The sequence below is a fragment of the Dendrobates tinctorius genome, unplaced genomic scaffold (assembly GCF_039654945.1).
Source record: "Dendrobates tinctorius isolate UK_male_01 unplaced genomic scaffold, ASM3965494v1 ptg000055l, whole genome shotgun sequence".
NCBI lineage: Eukaryota > Metazoa > Chordata > Amphibia > Anura > Dendrobatidae > Dendrobates > Dendrobates tinctorius.
Window position 1 is genome coordinate 6,384,247 of NW_027361723.1, and position 18,391 is coordinate 6,402,637.

General features: G+C 42.7%; 1 protein-coding gene across 1 annotated transcript; it reads left to right on the forward strand.

Moving 5' to 3' along the window:
• The first annotated feature begins 1,449 nt into the window (after positions 1-1,449).
• On the forward strand, positions 1,450-17,375 carry LOC141091676 (secreted Ly-6/uPAR-related protein 1-like). Its single transcript, XM_073577367.1, has 3 exons — positions 1,450-1,696; positions 7,857-7,976; positions 16,933-17,375. Exons 1-3 carry the CDS (start codon positions 1,645-1,647, stop codon positions 17,166-17,168), a joined length of 408 nt encoding a protein of 135 aa, XP_073433468.1. The 5' UTR covers positions 1,450-1,644; the 3' UTR covers positions 17,169-17,375.
• Positions 17,376-18,391: the final 1,016 nt, after the last annotated feature.

Consider the following 18,391-nt stretch of genomic DNA (forward strand, 5'->3'; position numbering starts at 1 on the left):
AAGAACCGTGTGAGTTTTTAGTGAGAGGAATGATTGCTCAAAGCAGGTCACTAATGCTCTATGATCCCATTGCTGCCACCAATGGTTCCGGAAGAAGCTTTTTGCGAAACGGCGTAGGGGTTTTGGGTATGTGCGGCTGCCCTGGTCCTCTCGTGGTGTTCAGCTAAACATTGTTCAGTTAAGGTGATGCTCACCCATCTCAGGACAGCGGACGCTAAGTAATGACATCATAGAACCCGCTGTAAGTGACGTCAGACGCAGAGGTTGAATGATGAGATAAGGAGCGTGTTGCTCCCTTTCTTACCAGTGCTTTCAACTGTATCGGCATCCAGTCGATATAGTTGAACTTGCGATGATGGGTGGTGGGCCCGCTGCTTGCACTGCCCCCTCCATCTTGCTAAAGGGCCCCATAGTGGCCTGATAACAGTGCAAAGAGATCGAGTCTGCCTGCTCTGCCAGAGGCTGCGCACGCCCATACAGTTAACAGTAGCGTAACTAGCGCAGGACCCGGGGCAACCACCCCCTCTGCCTCACCCACCGTTTGCTACATTACTGAACAATGCTACTGCCCAATCCAAGCATCTGCACCTTCACTCATAGAGTGGTCCCATGGTAATCAGTAGTGGCAATGTTTTTTGGACCGTGAATAGACCTTTATTAACTTTGATAACCTCTCCACAGAATAGGTCATAACCTATAGACTGTGTGGAGGCTGGACAGGTCACTTTCATCTCCATTTGACCGCCACTCCATTCATTCTACCTGGAGTTGCCGTAAAAAGCCAAGAGCCGCGCTCGGCAGCCCCGTAGAGAATGAAGGGAGCGACGGTTGAGCGTATACACTACTGCTCCATTTTTATGATAAAAGTACCCATTCTGCCTTTCGGTGCTGGTCTCAATAGTCGGACCCCCACCGATCTATTAGTTAGATCCTATCCTGGGAGTAGGTAATATCTTCTTTAAGTTCAGGAATTTAAGCTAAAATTCAATGTGTCGAATCTTACTTTTTCCACATCTTTCGATAGAAAGTACGGAGTCCGTCATCTACATGAGACGGACGCGGAGTTCAGCTGAAACCAGCGATTTTGGTCAATTTTTCTTTATCGGATATGGTAGGCACATAGCATACAAAATATTATACACCATGGCTTCACATAAAAATCTTTTTTTTTGGCTTCAATTTCTGTGCAAAAAAAAAATACAATAAAATAGTCCAAGAAAGAGACACCAAAAGCAAACAAAAAAAAAAATACTAATAATTAAAAATCATCATGTAGCAATAAGCTGACAGTTCCCTGACCTCGGTTATTCTGCCCTGGAGAGGAGGGGGGTGAAGCAGGAACCTGAAATACTTGAAAACTTTACAGAGTGTTCTGTGCCAGGAGCTGGTGGCGTCCGGAGGGTGTGATGATGTCTCACCTGCTCATCCTGCCTTCAAATAGGCCGATTTTAGAACAGGCCCACAAGAGTGTAGATGAGTTAATTAACTGTCAGCCTCGGAGACGTGCGCCGGCTCCTTATTACACATCACTCAATGTACAGGAGGTGACATCTCCATTGTCAGATCGCCAGGTCCTCCAAGACCAGAAGTTCTCAGAAGCTTCCAGAGGAGCCGAGGTTCTACCTCATCGTTCTAAGCTTCGACATGATAACTACTGGGATATTTCTTGTCACCTTGGCCTTATTTTGCAAGACCGGTAAGATCATTGGATGATTCATGTGAGGGCGCTTGGTGGCAAAACTGACCAGTATATTTCTAAAATGTCCACTCTTGTGGTTTGGGGTCTTCAGATTTCTCCATCCATGTTTTTCTCGATATTTATCCTCATCTCTTCTTCAGGTCGGCTTCATACATTGTCCGCCATTTAGAGTTTCTCGGAGCCTTTTAATGTCCAGAATAAGAATTTGCGTCACTCTTTACAGACGTCCAAATTCCATTTTGGTTATTATGATTTTTCTTTAGCAATCATCACTTAATTCCGTGTTCACAGCTTGGAGAAATTAAGGTTTTAGTTATATATTATTTAGATTTATTGGGGAAAACTTTATTTTGCTTTGTTCGTTTGTCTCGATGATTTTTTGGGGACTTTTTCCATTATATTGGGGGTTTTATTTTGTTTACTTAAAGTCTTTGGAACATTTTATTTTTAATAGTGAGACATTGTAGTAAAGTTTACAGGAAGTTGCTAGAATTCTTTTCATACACTTCTTCTTATCTCTCGGGCTGCGCACATCACCCATCATTTCCCATATTATTTTTAACCCTTAGAGTACATCCACCATTTCTGTGTTTGCTGCGGATTTGGTTGCAGAAAGTTCTATAAACCTCCTTCACATGGAAATCAATATAATCGATCTTCAGAAAGTTTTTGGAACAGAAACAAAGTTTTTGAGGATTTGTTTCCCGCTCAGTTTTTGCTCGAAAAAACTTCTATAAAAATGTGAAGATTCCTGTAGGATATGTGCATAAAACATATTTTCCAGGCTGATTTAGTCCATTCAGTTCCATCTTATGTCGTTTATTTTAACCTCTTCGGGGTTCGGAAAGGCTTAATTCTTCAGGTGATATTGCTTGCAAGCCGCCTGCTCCTTTCACTTGAAAGTGTGGAGTAAAGAGACGATAAAAAAAAAACTTGGGGTTTACAAGAATTTCGAATCTCCAAAATCTGCATCATAGTCTTCTTCAGATACCCTTTGGACAGACTTTCCTATTTATCCCAATGGCTAAACAAATCTTGAGTGAGCAAAAAATAATTGTTATTTAAAAGCCTTGTATCTCAAAAATAAGAGGGGCGTCCAAACACATTTTCCGTTTTAATTTTTTATATTTTACATTTTTAGGAGGAAAATCGAAAACAAATAGTGATGAGCGAGCATGCTCGTTGCTCGGGAGTCCTCCGAGTATTTTGGCGTGCTCGGAGATTTAGTTTTCGTCGCCTCAGCTGCATGATTTGTGACTGCTAGACTGTTTGAATACATGTGTGGAATGTCTGTTTGTTAGGGAATTCCCACAGGTATTCAGCCTGTCTACAAGTCACAAATCATGCAGATGAGACAACGAAAACTAAACCTCCGAGCACGCCAAAATACTCGGAGGACACCAGAGCATGCTCGGAAAAACCCAAACAGCGAGTCTACTCGCTCATCACTAAAAATAAAGTTTAACAAACTTTTTTAAGGATTATGAAATGGTAACAAAACATATCGGGAACAGGACGTTTCCTTTGGACAAGGAAAATAATGAATTTAGCTGCTGAAATCGATGGTTTGCAGGACGCTGCTACGTTACTTGTTATGTATCAGCCTTATAAAACGATGTTTTGTAATATTCCGCTGAAGAAACCAGTCTGTGCTGCCGAGATCATGGCGCGTTGTGTAAGAGGTTGTTCTCCAGGTAAAGATGTCGCCCAGAATCCGGATATCTTGAGGTGTTACGGATTTAGATGGCAGGAGGGCTTTGAAAATGACTAATTCCTTATATTTTGCCATTTTGTTGTTTAACTATTACTGATTTCTGATATTATTTTGACAAATTGCCATGCGCCAGAATTTTTACTTACCATATTTTTCGGACTATAAGACGCACTTTTCCCCAAAAATTTGGAGGGAAAATGGGGGTGTGTGTCTTATAGTCGGAATATACTTACAAATACTGTGGTGGAAGCAGCAGGAGTCGGGCGATTCTACGGCAGTCCCGGTCCGGCATTGCCGGGCGATGATCACACTCCATTCCCAGGCTGGGGCGGCAGGTTCGGCAGTGGTGCTCTGTGGTGCTGTGGGGCTCCGCCGGCATTTTGTGAAAGCCTGAAGGCCCCACACATCCATTGCTGTGATGCGGTGGCCTCCAGGAAAATGACCGCCGGAGGCGACGCATGTTCAGATTGAGATCTCGGCAATGAGATCTTGGGACAAGATCTCGTTGCCCAGACCTCAATCTGCGGGAAAATGGCTGCCGGGGGCGGCGCATGCTCAAATTAAGATCTCGGGGACAAGATCTCTTCTCCTGAGATGTCGGGACAAGATCGTGTTGCCGAGATCTCAATCTGCTGTGATGCGGTGGCCTCTGGGAAAATGGCCACCGAGGGAGGCGCATGCGCAGATTGAGACCTCATACCTCATCCAGAGATCTTGTCTCCCGAGATCTCAATCTGAGTGTGCGCCGCCCCGTCGGAGATTTTCCCAGATGCCAGGGCATTGCAGCAATGGATATGTGGGGCCTCCGGTCTTTCACAAGATGCCGACGGAGCCCCGAACACCTCCGCCAAACCTGCCGCACCAGCCTGGGATGGGACTTCCGGAAGGCCACCGTACCTGCCGCACCAGCCTAGGATGAGAGTCATATCGCCGGACCACCGAACATCTCCTGTAACCCCGCTCCAACAGCGCTGCTGATCCCCCCCAGGTAAGCTGAATTCGGACTTTAAGATGGACCCCTATTTGACACATTAATTTTTTTCTTCCCTATTTTCCTTATGAAAATTTGGGGTGCGTCTTATAGTCCAAAAAATACGGTAAATCCTGCAACTTTTGGGACTTTCTATCACTATGGTATCGAATCTCATTGCCCGTGGTTCTTTTTATCTTTTAACTTTAATTGTAACTTTCATTGTAAATAAGTTTTCTTTTTAATCTAATCTCCGGTGAGGACCGCACCCATGGCTGGGATCTGATTACCTTGATACAGGTGTTTCATCGTTTTAGGTCTTGGAGGGGTTACCTCTATACTTTGGCCTGGCATTGACGTTCTCCATTTTCTGGGGTTTCCATGGGTTTTGTTTAATTCTTATTCTCCGTACTCTCTTTTTTTTTTTTACTATTTTAGAACTTAAGAAATGTTATATTTCTACATTCTTTTTCTCGGGTTTTCCCTGCACATTGGAGTGAAATGCAGTCTCCCGGCTAACATTACAGATCCGTCCCTGATCTGGTAACACCTAGCTGTTTTTTCACTTATATCAAACACCCGTTGATCACATGATGGCCAAAATGAATACAGTGAATGGTAAAAATGGGACTGAAACTGCAGAATTGTGATTGCGGCTCTGGAGGTAACTGAAATGTAAAAGAAAAAAAAGAATTATTGATGCAGCTCTGAGTGTGACTGGAGCAACGCTGAATTCTAAATGCAGCTCTGGATGTGACCTCCATAACATATGACTGCCATATTATGATCTGAATGCAACTGAATTTTATCGCCTAATTTAATCTGCAGATTTGTGACTGCAAATCCTGGAATGAATGTAATACGTGATGTGTTTGCAGCTCCAGGTGTGACTGGACTGTAAGGCATGATAAAATAGCAGAATTAAGAATACAGCTCTAGATGTGAGATATAACAAATTATGTAACTGCTGAATTTAGAACGCAGCTCTAGATGTGAGGTATAACATATTATGTAACTGCTGAATTGTGAATGCAGCTATAGATGTGAGGTATAACATATTATGTAACTGCTGAATTAAGAACGCAGCTCTAGATGTGAGGTATAACATATTATGTAACTGCTGAATTAAGAACGCAGCTCTAGATGTGAGGTATAACATATTGTGTAACTGCTGAATTGTGAATGCAGCTCTAGATGTGAGGTATAACATATTATGTAACTGCTGAATTGTGAATGCAGCTCTAGATGTGAGGTATAACATATTATGTAACTGCTGAATTGTGAATGCAGCTCTAGATGTGGGATATAACATATTATGTAACTGCTGAATTGTGAATGCAGCTCTAGATGTGAGGTATAACATATTATGTAACTGCTGAATTAAGAACGCAGCTCTAGATGTGAGGTATAACATATTATCTAACTGCTGAATTAAGAACGCAGCTCTATATGTGAGGTATAACATATTATGTAACTGCTGAATTTAGAATGCAGCTCTAGATGTGAGATATACCATATTATGTAACTGCTGAATTTAGAACGCAGTTCTAGATGTGAGGTATAACATATTATGTAACTGCTGAATTGTGAATGCAGCTCTAGATGTGGGATATAACATATTATGTAACTGCTGAATTTAGAACGCAGCTCTAGATGTGAGATATAACATATTATGTAACTGTTGAATTTAGAACGCAGCTCTAGATGTGAGGTATAACATATTATGTAACTGCTGAATTAAAAACACAGCTCTAGATGTGAGGTATAACATATTATGTAACTGCTGAATTGTGAATGCAGCTCTAGATGTGAGATATACCATATTATGTAACTGCTGAATTTAGAACGCAGCTCTAGATGTGAGATATAACATATTATGTAACTGTTGACTTTAGAACGCAGCTCTAGATGTGAGGTATAACATATTATGTAACTGCTGAATTTAGAATGCAGCTCTAGATGTGAGATATAACATATTATGTAACTGCTGAATTAAGAACACAGCTCTAGATGTAAGGTATAACATATTATGTAACTGCTGAATTTAGAATGCAGCTCTAGATGTGAGATATAACATATTATGTAACTGCTGAATTAAGAACACAGCTCTAGATGTGAGATATAACATATTATGTAACTGCTGAATATAGAATGCAGCTCTAGATGTGAGATATAACATATTATGTAACTGCTGAATTAAGAACGCAGCTCTAGATGTGAGATATAACATATTATGTAACTGCTGAATTAAGAACACAGCTCTAGATGTGAGATATAACATATTATGTAACTGCTGAATATAGAATGCAGCTCTAGATGTGAGATATAACATATTATGTAACTGCTGAATTTAGAACGCAGCTCTAGATGTGAGGTATAACATATTATGTAACTGCTGAATTGTGAATGCAGCTCTAGATGTGAGATATACCATATTATGTAACTGCTGAATTTAGAACGCAGCTCTAGTTGTGAGATATAACATATTATGTAACTGTTGACTTTAGAACGCAGCTCTAGATGTGAGGTATAACATATTATGTAACTGCTGAATTTAGAATGCAGCTCTAGATGTGAGATATAACATATTATGTAACTGCTGAATTAAGAACACAGCTCTAGATGTGAGATATAACATATTATGTAACTGCTGAATATAGAATGCAGCTCTAGATGTGAGATATAACATATTATGTAACTGCTGAATTAAGAACGCAGCTCTAGATGTGAGATATACCATATTATGTAACTGCTGAATTAAGAACGCAGCTCTAGATGTGAGGTATAACATATTATGTAACTGCTGAATTGTGAATGCAGCTCTAGATGTGAGATATAACATATTATGTAACTGCTGAATTAAGAACGCAGCTCTAGATGTGAGGTATAACATATTATGTAACTGCTGAATTAAGAACGCAGCTCTAGATGTGAGGCATAACATATTATGTAACTGCTGAATTAAGAACGCAGCTCTAGATGTGAGGTATAACATATTATGTAACTGCTGAATTGTGAATGCAGCTCTAGATGTGAGATATAACATATTATGTAACTGCTGAATTAAGAACGCAGCTCTAGATGTGAGGCATAACATATTATGTAACTGCTGAATTAAGAACGCAGCTCTAGATGTGAGGTATAACATATTATGTAACTGCTGAATTGTGAATGCAGCTCTAGATGTGAGATATAACATATTATGTAACTGCTGAATTAAGAACGCAGCTCTAGATGTGAGGTATAACATATTATGTAACTGCTGAATTAAGAACGCAGCTCTAGATGTGAGGCATAACATATTATGTAACTGCTGAATTAAGAACGCAGCTCTAGATGTGAGGTATAACATATTATGTAACTGCTGAATTAAGAACGCAGCTCTTGATGTAATTTAAGCAAAGCAAATGCATATTAGGAAGGAGGGTGTTCTTATTTTATTTTTTAATTTCTATGCCTTTTATATTTTTAAGGTGAATCTTTAATGTGTTATTACTGCCCGGATGCAACATACAGCTCAGAGTGTACGGACACAAGGAACTGCACCGCTGCCATCAGTGTGTGCAAGACGACCGTGCTGAGCCCAGACGTAGGTGAGTCTGAAATCATCCACATCCCCCTCAAAAAACGAAATCTCTGAGCCCCACCTTCATATGACGGACATTTTGAGTTGTATTTTGTATTGGTGCCATTATGAATTACATTTAATGTACTGAAAAACTTATTATTTTTAAGAGGAAAACAGAATAAAAAACAGCAATTCTGAAATCTGACTTCTTATTGCAGCGGTCACTGTGTGGGGGTCGGGTTATTCTGTGCGCCTGGACGGTTTTGGAGACTCCAAAGTCACTAGTGTCTTTTTCATGTTGTACCTCTTTTTTAATATAAAAACTTAAAAAAAATACATTTATTTAAAAAGTTCAGATATATTTTTCCCCATAAGATTTTTATCTTTCATTGAAGGCGCTTGTATTTTGCTGGGTAACATGACGTTTTATTTTGGGGTAGATATGACTTTTTGGATCAGTTTTCGACAGTTAAGCTTAACAAAAAAAAATAGCAATGTTGGCATTTTTCTTATTTCTTTGCCGCGTTTACTGTGAAACAATACATTACTTTGAAATCATGTTTTATAAAAGATGTGGACATATCATTGATGTGCACGAATTTAACAGATATTTTTAATTGGAAAACATTTTATGTTTTAAAAGGTTTGTTAACTTTTTTTTCTACTTTTTTGTATTTGGAAATGCAAATGATTAATCACTCACAACAGACCTGACTATAAACACGAGATAACTGTTACCCAAATGCTATCATTCCGACTCCCCCATACATGAGTAATCAGCTGGTAGTCCCCCATACATGAGTAATCGGCTGGTAGTCCCCCATACATGAGTAATCAGCTGGCAGTCCCCCATACATGAGTAATCGGCTGGTAGTCCCCCATACATGAGTAATCAGCTGGCAGTCCCCCATACATGAGTAATCGGCTGGTAGTCCCCCATACATGAGTAATCGGCTGGTAGTCCCCCATACATGAGTAATCGGCTGGCAGTCCCCCATACATGAGTAATCGGCTGGTAGTCCCCCATACATGAGTAATCAGCTGGTAGTCCCCCATACATGAGTAATCGGCTGGTAGTCCCCCATACATGAGTAATCAGCTGGCAGTCCCCCATACATGAGTAATCGGCTGGTAGTCCCCCATACTTGAGTAATCGGCTGGTAGTCCCCCATACATGAGTAATCGGCTGGTAGTCCCCCATACATGAGTAATCGGCTGGTAGTCCCCCATACATGAGTAATCGGCTGGCAGTCCCCCATACATGAGTAATCGGCTGGCAGTCCCCCATACATGAGTAATCGGCTGGCAGTCCCCCATACATGAGTAATCGGCTGGTAGTCCCCCATACATGAGTAATCGGCTGGTAGTCCCCCATACATGAGTAATCAGCTGGTAGTCCCCCATACATGAGTAATCGGCTGGTAGTCCCCCATACATGAGTAATCAGCTGGCAGTCCCCCATACATGAGTAATCGGCTGGCAGTCCCCCATACATGAGTAATGGGTTGGTAGTCCCCCATACATGAGTAATGGGTTGGTAGTCCCCCATACATGGGTAATGGGATGGCAGACCCCCATACATGAGTAATCGACTGACAGTTCCCCATATATGAGAAATCAGCTGGTAGTCCCCTATACATAAATAATCGGCTGGCAGTCCCCCATATATGAGTAATCGGCTGGCAGTCCCCCATATAGGAGTAATTGGCTGGCAGTCCCCAATATGTGAGTAATCGGTTGGCTGTCCCCCGTAAATGAGTAATCGGCTGGCAGTCCCCTATACATGAGTAATCGGCTGGCAGTGCCCCATACATGAGTAATCGGCTGGCAATCCCCAATATATGAGTTATTGGCTGGCAGTTCCCCATATGTAATCGGCTGGCTGTCCCCCATACATGAGAAATCTGCTGGCAATCCCCCGTACATGAGTAATCAGATGACGGGCACATGTCCCCTGAAAACATAAGGATTTACGGTTGAAATTCCAAGTACCCAATCCTTACTATTCCTGTCTTTTCTCGGAGGATAATCGGGAGGCCCAAAACACATCAAATGATCACCGTTATTTTTTAAATTGGTGGGTTTTAGTGACTTTCATCTAATGTGGATGGGGCCGTAATGTTCTTCATTTAGCCATCATCTGTCCTGGATTGTGTGGGAGTGTCGAAGGGGTGACAACGGGAGCCCCTTTCTCTAATCGCTTAGGAGCCATACTAACGATTGACAGTGGCATCTAAGGGGTAAAACTGCTTGTATCGGAGCTGTTGTGGCTTACTCTCAGCTGTAATACAGAGCGGATAATTTCCGCGCATTTACATGTACACATCTTTAGTATTTTGATTACTTCTACATCATTTTCTATTGATGTAGGAAAAGTTGTTTGGAAATAGATATTTCCCTTTCACATTTTTTGGAATGGAGTCAATTAGGGGCTATAATGTTTTTGTTTACAAATGTACAACACTAGAAATTGTTTTATTAAATGGTCATTCTCCAAAATGTAAGATTTATTTTAGTAGGATTTTGTCAAAACTTGTGAAGAAGAAAAAGTGACAGAATTTGGTTTGATTGTTGTAATTTTTTATTGGGTTGAAAAATCATAGTTCTTCTAATCCCCCATTTAATAATAATGATCTAGAATTAAATATTATATTAACTTTTCCCAACTATTATAAGTTATGCTAAGCCCAACAAAGTATTGCTAATTCCAATTACGGTCAACAGGGCATGGCGTAACAAAAAGTAAATCATCTATACATTTTCAATCAAAAACTATTTATTGGGCCATTTTACTGTTACAGATTAACGAATCCTAAAATAATATCACAAATCAGCCATTGGCATATTTAGGGGCGACTGTGTGCCCATTGCGGTTCCCTCTAGTTTACCTATACAGGAGTGATTGAAAGAAGAACACAATAATCTCTTAATGACCGCCAATACGTCTTTTTACTAACCTGAGATATAAGAGAATAGCATCCCTCTACAGGTGTCAATCCAGCGGGAATCAGCTGTACACTATAACTGACAACTTGCTACATTAGGCACAATCAGTGTTGGCACTGACCATATCTGCTTAACCCATTAGATGCTGCTGTCAATAGTGACTACATCATATGATTGGTTAACAGACTGTGGGGGCTTCCTCTTTATCCCCAATGTTACCCTGAGATCTTGATCGCGTGGTCCTGATGTTTGCCATGGCAATTCACAGCCAAAGAGCAGCCTTACAGTCTGCTGGATATAGTGGCCTGTTCAGAAATTAGAGACATTTAGGTGGTAAAAATGAACTTTTTCATTCCTGTCATGTCACTTTGCATTAATTCCTGACAAGCCCCTGAAGGGTTAATAAAGTACCTGACAGCAGTTTTCAATATGTTGGGGGGGTGCTGTTTTTAAAAAGGTATCACTTTTGGGGGAATTTCAATATACAGGACCCCTAAAGTCACTTTAAACCTGGATAGGTCCCTAAAAAAATTAATTTTGCAAATTTCCTTGGAAAAAAATGAAAAATTGCTGTTACATTTTTAAACATCCTATAATGCTAACAAAATAAAATAACATATTAAAAATGGTGCTGATTTAAAGCAGACATGATAATAATTATAATAATTTTTATTTATATAGCGCCAACATATTCCGCAGCACTTTACAATTAAGCGGGGACATGTACAGACAATAAATTCAATACAAGTTAAGACAATTTAAACTGTGACATTAGGAGTGAGGTCCCTGCTCGCAAGCTTACAATCTACAAGGAAATGGGGTGGGGAGACGCAGTAGGTGAAAAGTGCTTGTTATTTCAGGTCTGGCAATTATAATAAATAGAGATTTTCATATAAAGCTGCATGATCTGGTCCTCAGCCCGTGTGTTTAAGTGCAATAGTCAAGTATCAAGTGCAGTTATCGTGTGCATGAAGGGTGTGGAGACAGATGAATAGTAGGGTGCAGATTCAGAATATTTGGAAGGAGGGAACAGGGCAAAGTTAGTTTACTGAGTAGTTGATGTGATAGGCTTGTTTGAAGAGATGTGTTTTCAAAGCGCGCTTGAATAGGTCGGGGCTAGATATGTCTGATCGTCTGGGGAAGCGCATTCCAGAGAGCTGGCGCAGCACGAGAGAAGTCTTGGAGACGGAGATGCGAGGTTCATATTACGGTGGATGTTAGTCTTAGGTCATTTGTAGAACGGAGGGCACGTGTAGGGCGATAGACAGAGATGAGAGAGGAGATATAAGGCGGTGCAGAACTGTGGAGAGCTTTGTGGGTGAGAGAGATGAGTTTATACTGGACCCTGTAGCGAATAGGTAGCCAGTGTAAGGACTGGCACAAGATGGAGGCATCGGTGAAGCAGCTGGACAGAAATATTACCCTGGCTGCCGCATTCAAGATGGATTGGAGAGAAGTTTGGTAAGAGGGAGACCGATCAGAAGAGAGTTGCAGTAGTCCAGACGAGAATGAATAAGAGCGACAGTAAGAGTCTTAGCAGTTTCAAAGGTGAGAAAAGGTTGGATTCTGGAGATGTTTTTATGATGCAGGTGACAAGAGCGAGTGAGTGATCGGAAATAGGGAGTAAAGGAAAGTTGGGTGTCGAATATGACCCCAAGACAGCGGGCATGCTGCTTGGGAGTTATGGTTGAACCCTCCAGGGTTATTTCAATGTTAGGTAGAGTGAGGTTAGTAGAGGGGAGAAACACAAGAAGTTCAGTTTTGGAGAGATTTAGTTTCAGATAGAGGGAGGACATGATGTTAGAGACAGCAGACAGACAATCCTTGGTATTTTGAATTAGGGTAGGGGTGATATCAGGGGAAGAAGCGTATAATTGGGTGTCATCAGCATAGAGATGATACCGGAACCCAAATCTGCTAATTGTTTGTCCAATAGGGGCAGTGTATAGAGAGAAGAGGAGGGGGCCTAGGACTGAGCCCTGCAGGACCCCGATAGTAAGGGGACGAGGAGAGGAAGAGGAGCCGGCGAAAGATACAATGAAGGAGCGGTCAGAGAGGTAGGAGGAGAACCAGGAGAGGGCTGTGTCCTTGAGGCCTATAGAGCGGAGCATAGTGAGAAGGAGCTGGTGATCCACAGTGTCAAATGCGGCAGAGAGATCCAGGAGAATCAGCAGGGAGCAATGACCTTTCGATTTAGCTGTTATTAAATCAATAGAGACTTTAGTGAGGGCAGTTTCAGTAGAGTGTAAATAGCGGATACCAGATTGTAAAGGGTTGAGAAGAGAGTTATCCGAGAGATAGCGGATTAGACGGGAGTGGACCAGGAGTTCCAGGAGTTTAGAGATGAAGGAAAGGTTAGAGACAGGTCTGTAGTTAGCAGTGCAGTTCTGGTCCAGGGATGGCTTTTTAAGTAAAGGGGTTATGATGGCATGTTTAAATGAGGAGGGAAATATACCTGAAGAAAGAGATAGGTTAAATATTTTAGTCAGGTGAGTGGTGACCACTGGTGAGAGAGACTGCAGGAGATGTGAAGGAATGGGGTCACTGTTGCAGGTTGTAGGCCGAGCAGAGGCGAGGAGCTTGGAAACTTCTTCTTCTGAAACAAGCTCAAAGATGTCTAGTGAGCTTGAGGTGCGGCAGTGAAGGGGATCCAGGCACTGAGGAGATAGGGCTGAGATATCCTGATGGATGCGGTTGATTTTTTCTAGGAAATAAGTGGCCAGATCCTCACCGCTGAGGTTGGTGATAAGGGCCTGTACTTTAGGTTTCAGGAGGAAGTTTAAGGTTTCAAAAAGTCGTTTTGGGTTGTTGGATAGTGAGGTGATGAGGGTGGTGAAGTAGGATTGTTTGACCAGATGAAGGGCAGAGTTATAGGTTTTGAGCATGAACTTATAGTGGATGAAGTCTATTGATAAGAGAGATTTTCTCCACTGCCGCTCTGCACACCTTGAGCAGCGCTGAAGAAAGCGTGTTTGCATTGTGTGCCAGGGCTGCCGTTGTCTGTGTCGGGTGTTTCTGCGTGTAGAAGGTGCTGCTTCATCTAGGGCATTCTTCAGTGTATTATTGAAGTGTGACAATGCTAAGTCTGGATAGGAGAGGGAGGAGATGGGGGCTAAAGATGTGTGGAGATTGTCCATAAGGTGATGGGTATTAATGGTACGTGTATTCCAATAAGTGTGGTAAGTGGGGGTGTCCCGGGTGAGGAGACAATTCTTGACAGAGAAGGAAAGAAGGTTGTGGTCCGAGAGCGGGAGAGGGGAGTTAGTAAAGTCATGCAGTGAGCCGGGACGGGAGAAAACCAGGTCCAGATTATTCCCGTCCTCATGTGTAGGAGAATTAGTTAACTGTGAGAGGCAGAAAGAAGAAGTTAGAGAAAAAAGATGAGAGGCAGATTGGGAGAGGGGATCATTGATGGGGATGTTAAAGTCTCCCATGATGAGGGTGGGGATGTCACAGGATAGAAAGTGAGTATGTCAGGTGGCGTAGTGGTCTAGAAACTGGCGGGAGGAGCCTGGAGAGCGTTAATCAACTGCCACTCGTAAGGAGAAGGGCTTAAAGAGTCTGACAGAGGTGGACTTCAAAGGAAGGGAATGTAAGTGAGGGAACCGGGGGGATGACCTGGAAAGCACATTGTGATGAAACGAGCAAACCAACATCTCCACCCAGTCTGTTCTCAGGTCTGGCGGTATGTGAAAATTTCAGCCCACCAAACGAGAGAGCGGCAGCAGTGGTGGTGTCTGAATGCTGGATCCAGATTTCTGTAATAGCGAGAAGGTTAAGGGAATTAGAGAGGAAAAAATCGTGAATGTAAGTTACTTTGTTACACACAGACAACACATTGGAAAGCGATATAATATTTATTAATGTTTTTCTGTGGTATGACTATCTGGATTAAAGGGATAATCATTCAAAGTTTGAAAATTGCTGTTTTTTTTACATTTTTGTCAAATTTCTGATATCTTTTTTATAAATAAACACAAAACATATCAACCTAAATTTACCATTTTCATAAAGTACATTGTATCCTGAAAAAACAGTCTTCAAGTCATTTGGCTATGTTGAAGAGCTCGAGTTATAACCGTATTTTTCAGACTATAAGACGCACCCCAAATTTTCAGAAGGAAATTAGGGAAAAAAATATAATGTGTCTAGTGGGAGTCAGTCTTACAGTCCGAATTCAGCTTTCCAGGGGGGGATCGGCACAGGTGGAGGAGTGCTCACAGGGGTTGATTGGTGGTCCAGGCTGGTGCGGTGGCCTCCAAGAAATCCCATCCCAGGCTGGTGCGGTGGTGATGCTCTGTGATGCTGCTCTGTGGTGCGGCAGGGCTCCGCCAGCGTTTTGCAACAATATAACATTAACATTATCTCGCGAAGTAAAAACAGTAAAAAATAAAAAAAATGGCAGAATTGTAGTTTTTAGGTCATTGCTAACACCCCACCCACAAAGAACAATAGAATAACATCATCAAAAACATTATTATTATTTATTTATATAGCACCATTGATTCCATGGTGCTGTATATGAGAAGGGGTTACATACAAATTACAGATATCACTTACAGTAAACTAGCTAACAATGACAGACTGATATAGAGGGGAGAGGACCCTGCCCTTTCGGGCTTACATTCTACAGGATGGTGGAGAAGGAGACAGTAGGTTGGGGGGTTGCAGCAGCTCCGGTGATGGTGAGGCGGTAGCTCCAGTAGTGGTGAGAGAGAAGGAAGTAGCGGGGTCATTGCAGGCTGTAGGCTTTCTTGAAGAGGTGGGTTTTCAGGTTCCGTCTGAAGGATCCGAATGTGGTTGATACTTGAATGTGTTGGGGCAAAGAATTCCAGAGGATGGGGGCTATTCGGGAGAAATCTTGGAGGCAGTTGGGTGAGGAGCGAATAAGTGTGGAGGAGAGAAGGAGGTCTTGGGAGGACCGGAGATTATGTGAGGGAAGATATCGGGAGATTAGTTCAGAGATAAATGGCGGAGACAGGTTATAGATGGCCTTGTAGGTCAGTATTAGCAATTTGAACTGGATACGCTGAGGGAATGGGAGCCAGTGAAGAGATTTGCAAAGGGGAGAAGCGGAGGAGTAGCGTGGAGAGAGATGAATTAGTCGGGCAGCAGAGTTAAGGACTGGAGAGGTGCGAGGGTGTTAGCAGGGAGTCCACAGAAAAGGATGTTGCCGTAGTTGAGGCGGGAGATGATGAGGGCATGCACAAGCATTTTAGTAGATTGAGGGTTTAGGACAGATTCTGGAAATATTTTTGAGCTGGAGGTGACAGGAGGTAGAAAGAGCTTGGATGTGTGGTTTGAAGGACAGGGCAGAGTCAAGGGTTACTTCGAGGCAGCGGACTTCTGGTACAGGGGAAAGCGGGATGTCGCTAACTGTATTAGATAGGTCAGGTAAGGAAGATCTTTGAGCTGGGGGAAAGATGATGAGTTCAGATTTGTCCACATTGAGTTAGAGGAAGCGAGAGGAGAAGGAGGATATGGCTGATAGACACTCCGGGATTCTGGACAACAGAGACGTCTGGGCCAGAGAGGTAGATCTGAGTGTCATCAGCATACAGGTGGCACTGGAATCCATGAGACTTTATGAGTTGACCCAGGCCAAGGGTATAGATTGAGAAGAGTAGGGGTCCTAAAAAAGAACCTTGGGGGACTCCAACAGAGGGTGGGATGAGGAGGTGGTATGAGAGTGGGAGACGCTGAATGTGCGGTTAGAAAGGTATGAGGAGATCCAGGATAGGGCGAGGTCTTTGATGACAAAGGAGGAGAGAATCTGAAGTAGGAGGCAGTGGTCACCTGTGTCGAAAGCAGAGGACAGTACTAGATATGTATGCATACCTAAAAGATGAAAAAATACAAATCAATCGGCAAAAAACAAATACATGCCTTCATAGGAAAATATCGAAGGGAAAATAAAAACTTAAAGCTCTTGGAAGATGGAGGTGAAAAAAAAAAAACTTTATCCAAATTATTATAAAAGACGATACAACTAAATGGCTGAAACACCAATGACAATTGTTTATGTTACATTTTAGGTTACCCATTCGAAGGGAACGAGGTTGTAACCCGTGGCTGCTCTACGACTAAGACCTGCTTTAATAGCAGTTTAGATGAACTTGGGAATTCCCAAATTGTTTTCTGCTGCAGCAACGACCTCTGCAATAACCGAGGACTGAACGGCACCAGTAGCGACGCAGTGACGCACATCCACACAACAACCCAAGTACTCCTGCTAGGAGTTTTAGTACCGTTGACCTTAGTGTGGCCATAAATGGAACTTTCTGGATGATTGGCCCTGAGCAACGCAATACACTGGGATGTGAGGGTGCGCGGAGTCAACAGAGTAAACTCATCTTATACGGAAAAATTACTAATGAGAACAAAGGACAATATTTATTACCAGGTCTCACAATTATAAATTATGTAACGATAATTAGGAATGTAAGTAACTAACTAAGAAATGGCTGAAGAAAGTTAAGGAGTTTCAGCAACTTTTTTTGCCCCCAAAGTTCAATATTTAGGACAGGGTCTCAAAATGTCAATAAGCAAGTCTTCAATATATAAGAATAACAGAGCCAGACAGGTAGTGCCCCCATGTGAGGACCCACATAACAGTGCCAGACAGGTAGTGCCCCCATGTGAGGACCGACATAACAGTGCCAGACAGGTAGTGCCCCCATGTGAGGACCCACATAACAGTGCCAGACAGGTAGTGCCTCCATGTGAGGACCCACATAACAGTGCCAGACAGGTAGTGCCCCCATGTGAGGACCGACATAACAGTGCCAGACAGGTAGTGCCCCCATGTGAGGACCGACATAACAGTGCCAGACAGGTAGTGCTCCCATGTGAGGACCCACATAACACTGCCAGACAGGTAGTGCCCCCATGTGAGGACCCACATAACAGAGCCAGACAGGTAGTGCCCCCATGTGAGGACCGACATAACAGTGCCAGGTAGGTAGTGCTCCCATGTGAGGACCCACATAACACTGCCAGACAGGTAGTGCCCCCATGTGAGGACCCACATAACAGAGCCAGACAGGTAGTGCTCCCATGTGAGGACCCACATAACAGTGCCAGACAGGTAGTGCCTCCATGTGAGGACCGACATAAAAGAGCCAGACAGGTAGTTTCCCCATGTGAGGACCCACATAACAGAGCCAGACAGGTAGTGCCTCCAAGTGAAGACTGACATAACAGTGCCAGACAGGTAGTGCCTCCATGTGAGAACCCACATAACAGTGCCAGACAGGTAGTGCCTCCATGTGAAGACTGACATAACAGAGCCAGACAGGTAGTGCCCCCATGTGAGGACCCACAAAACAGTGCCAGACAGGTAGTGCCTCCATGTGAGGACCCACATAACAGAGCTAGACAGGTAGTGCCCCCATGTGAGGACCCACATAACAGAGCCAGACAGGTAGTGCCCCCATGTGAGGACCCACATAACAGAGCCAGACAGGTAGTGCCCCCATGTGAGGACCGACATAA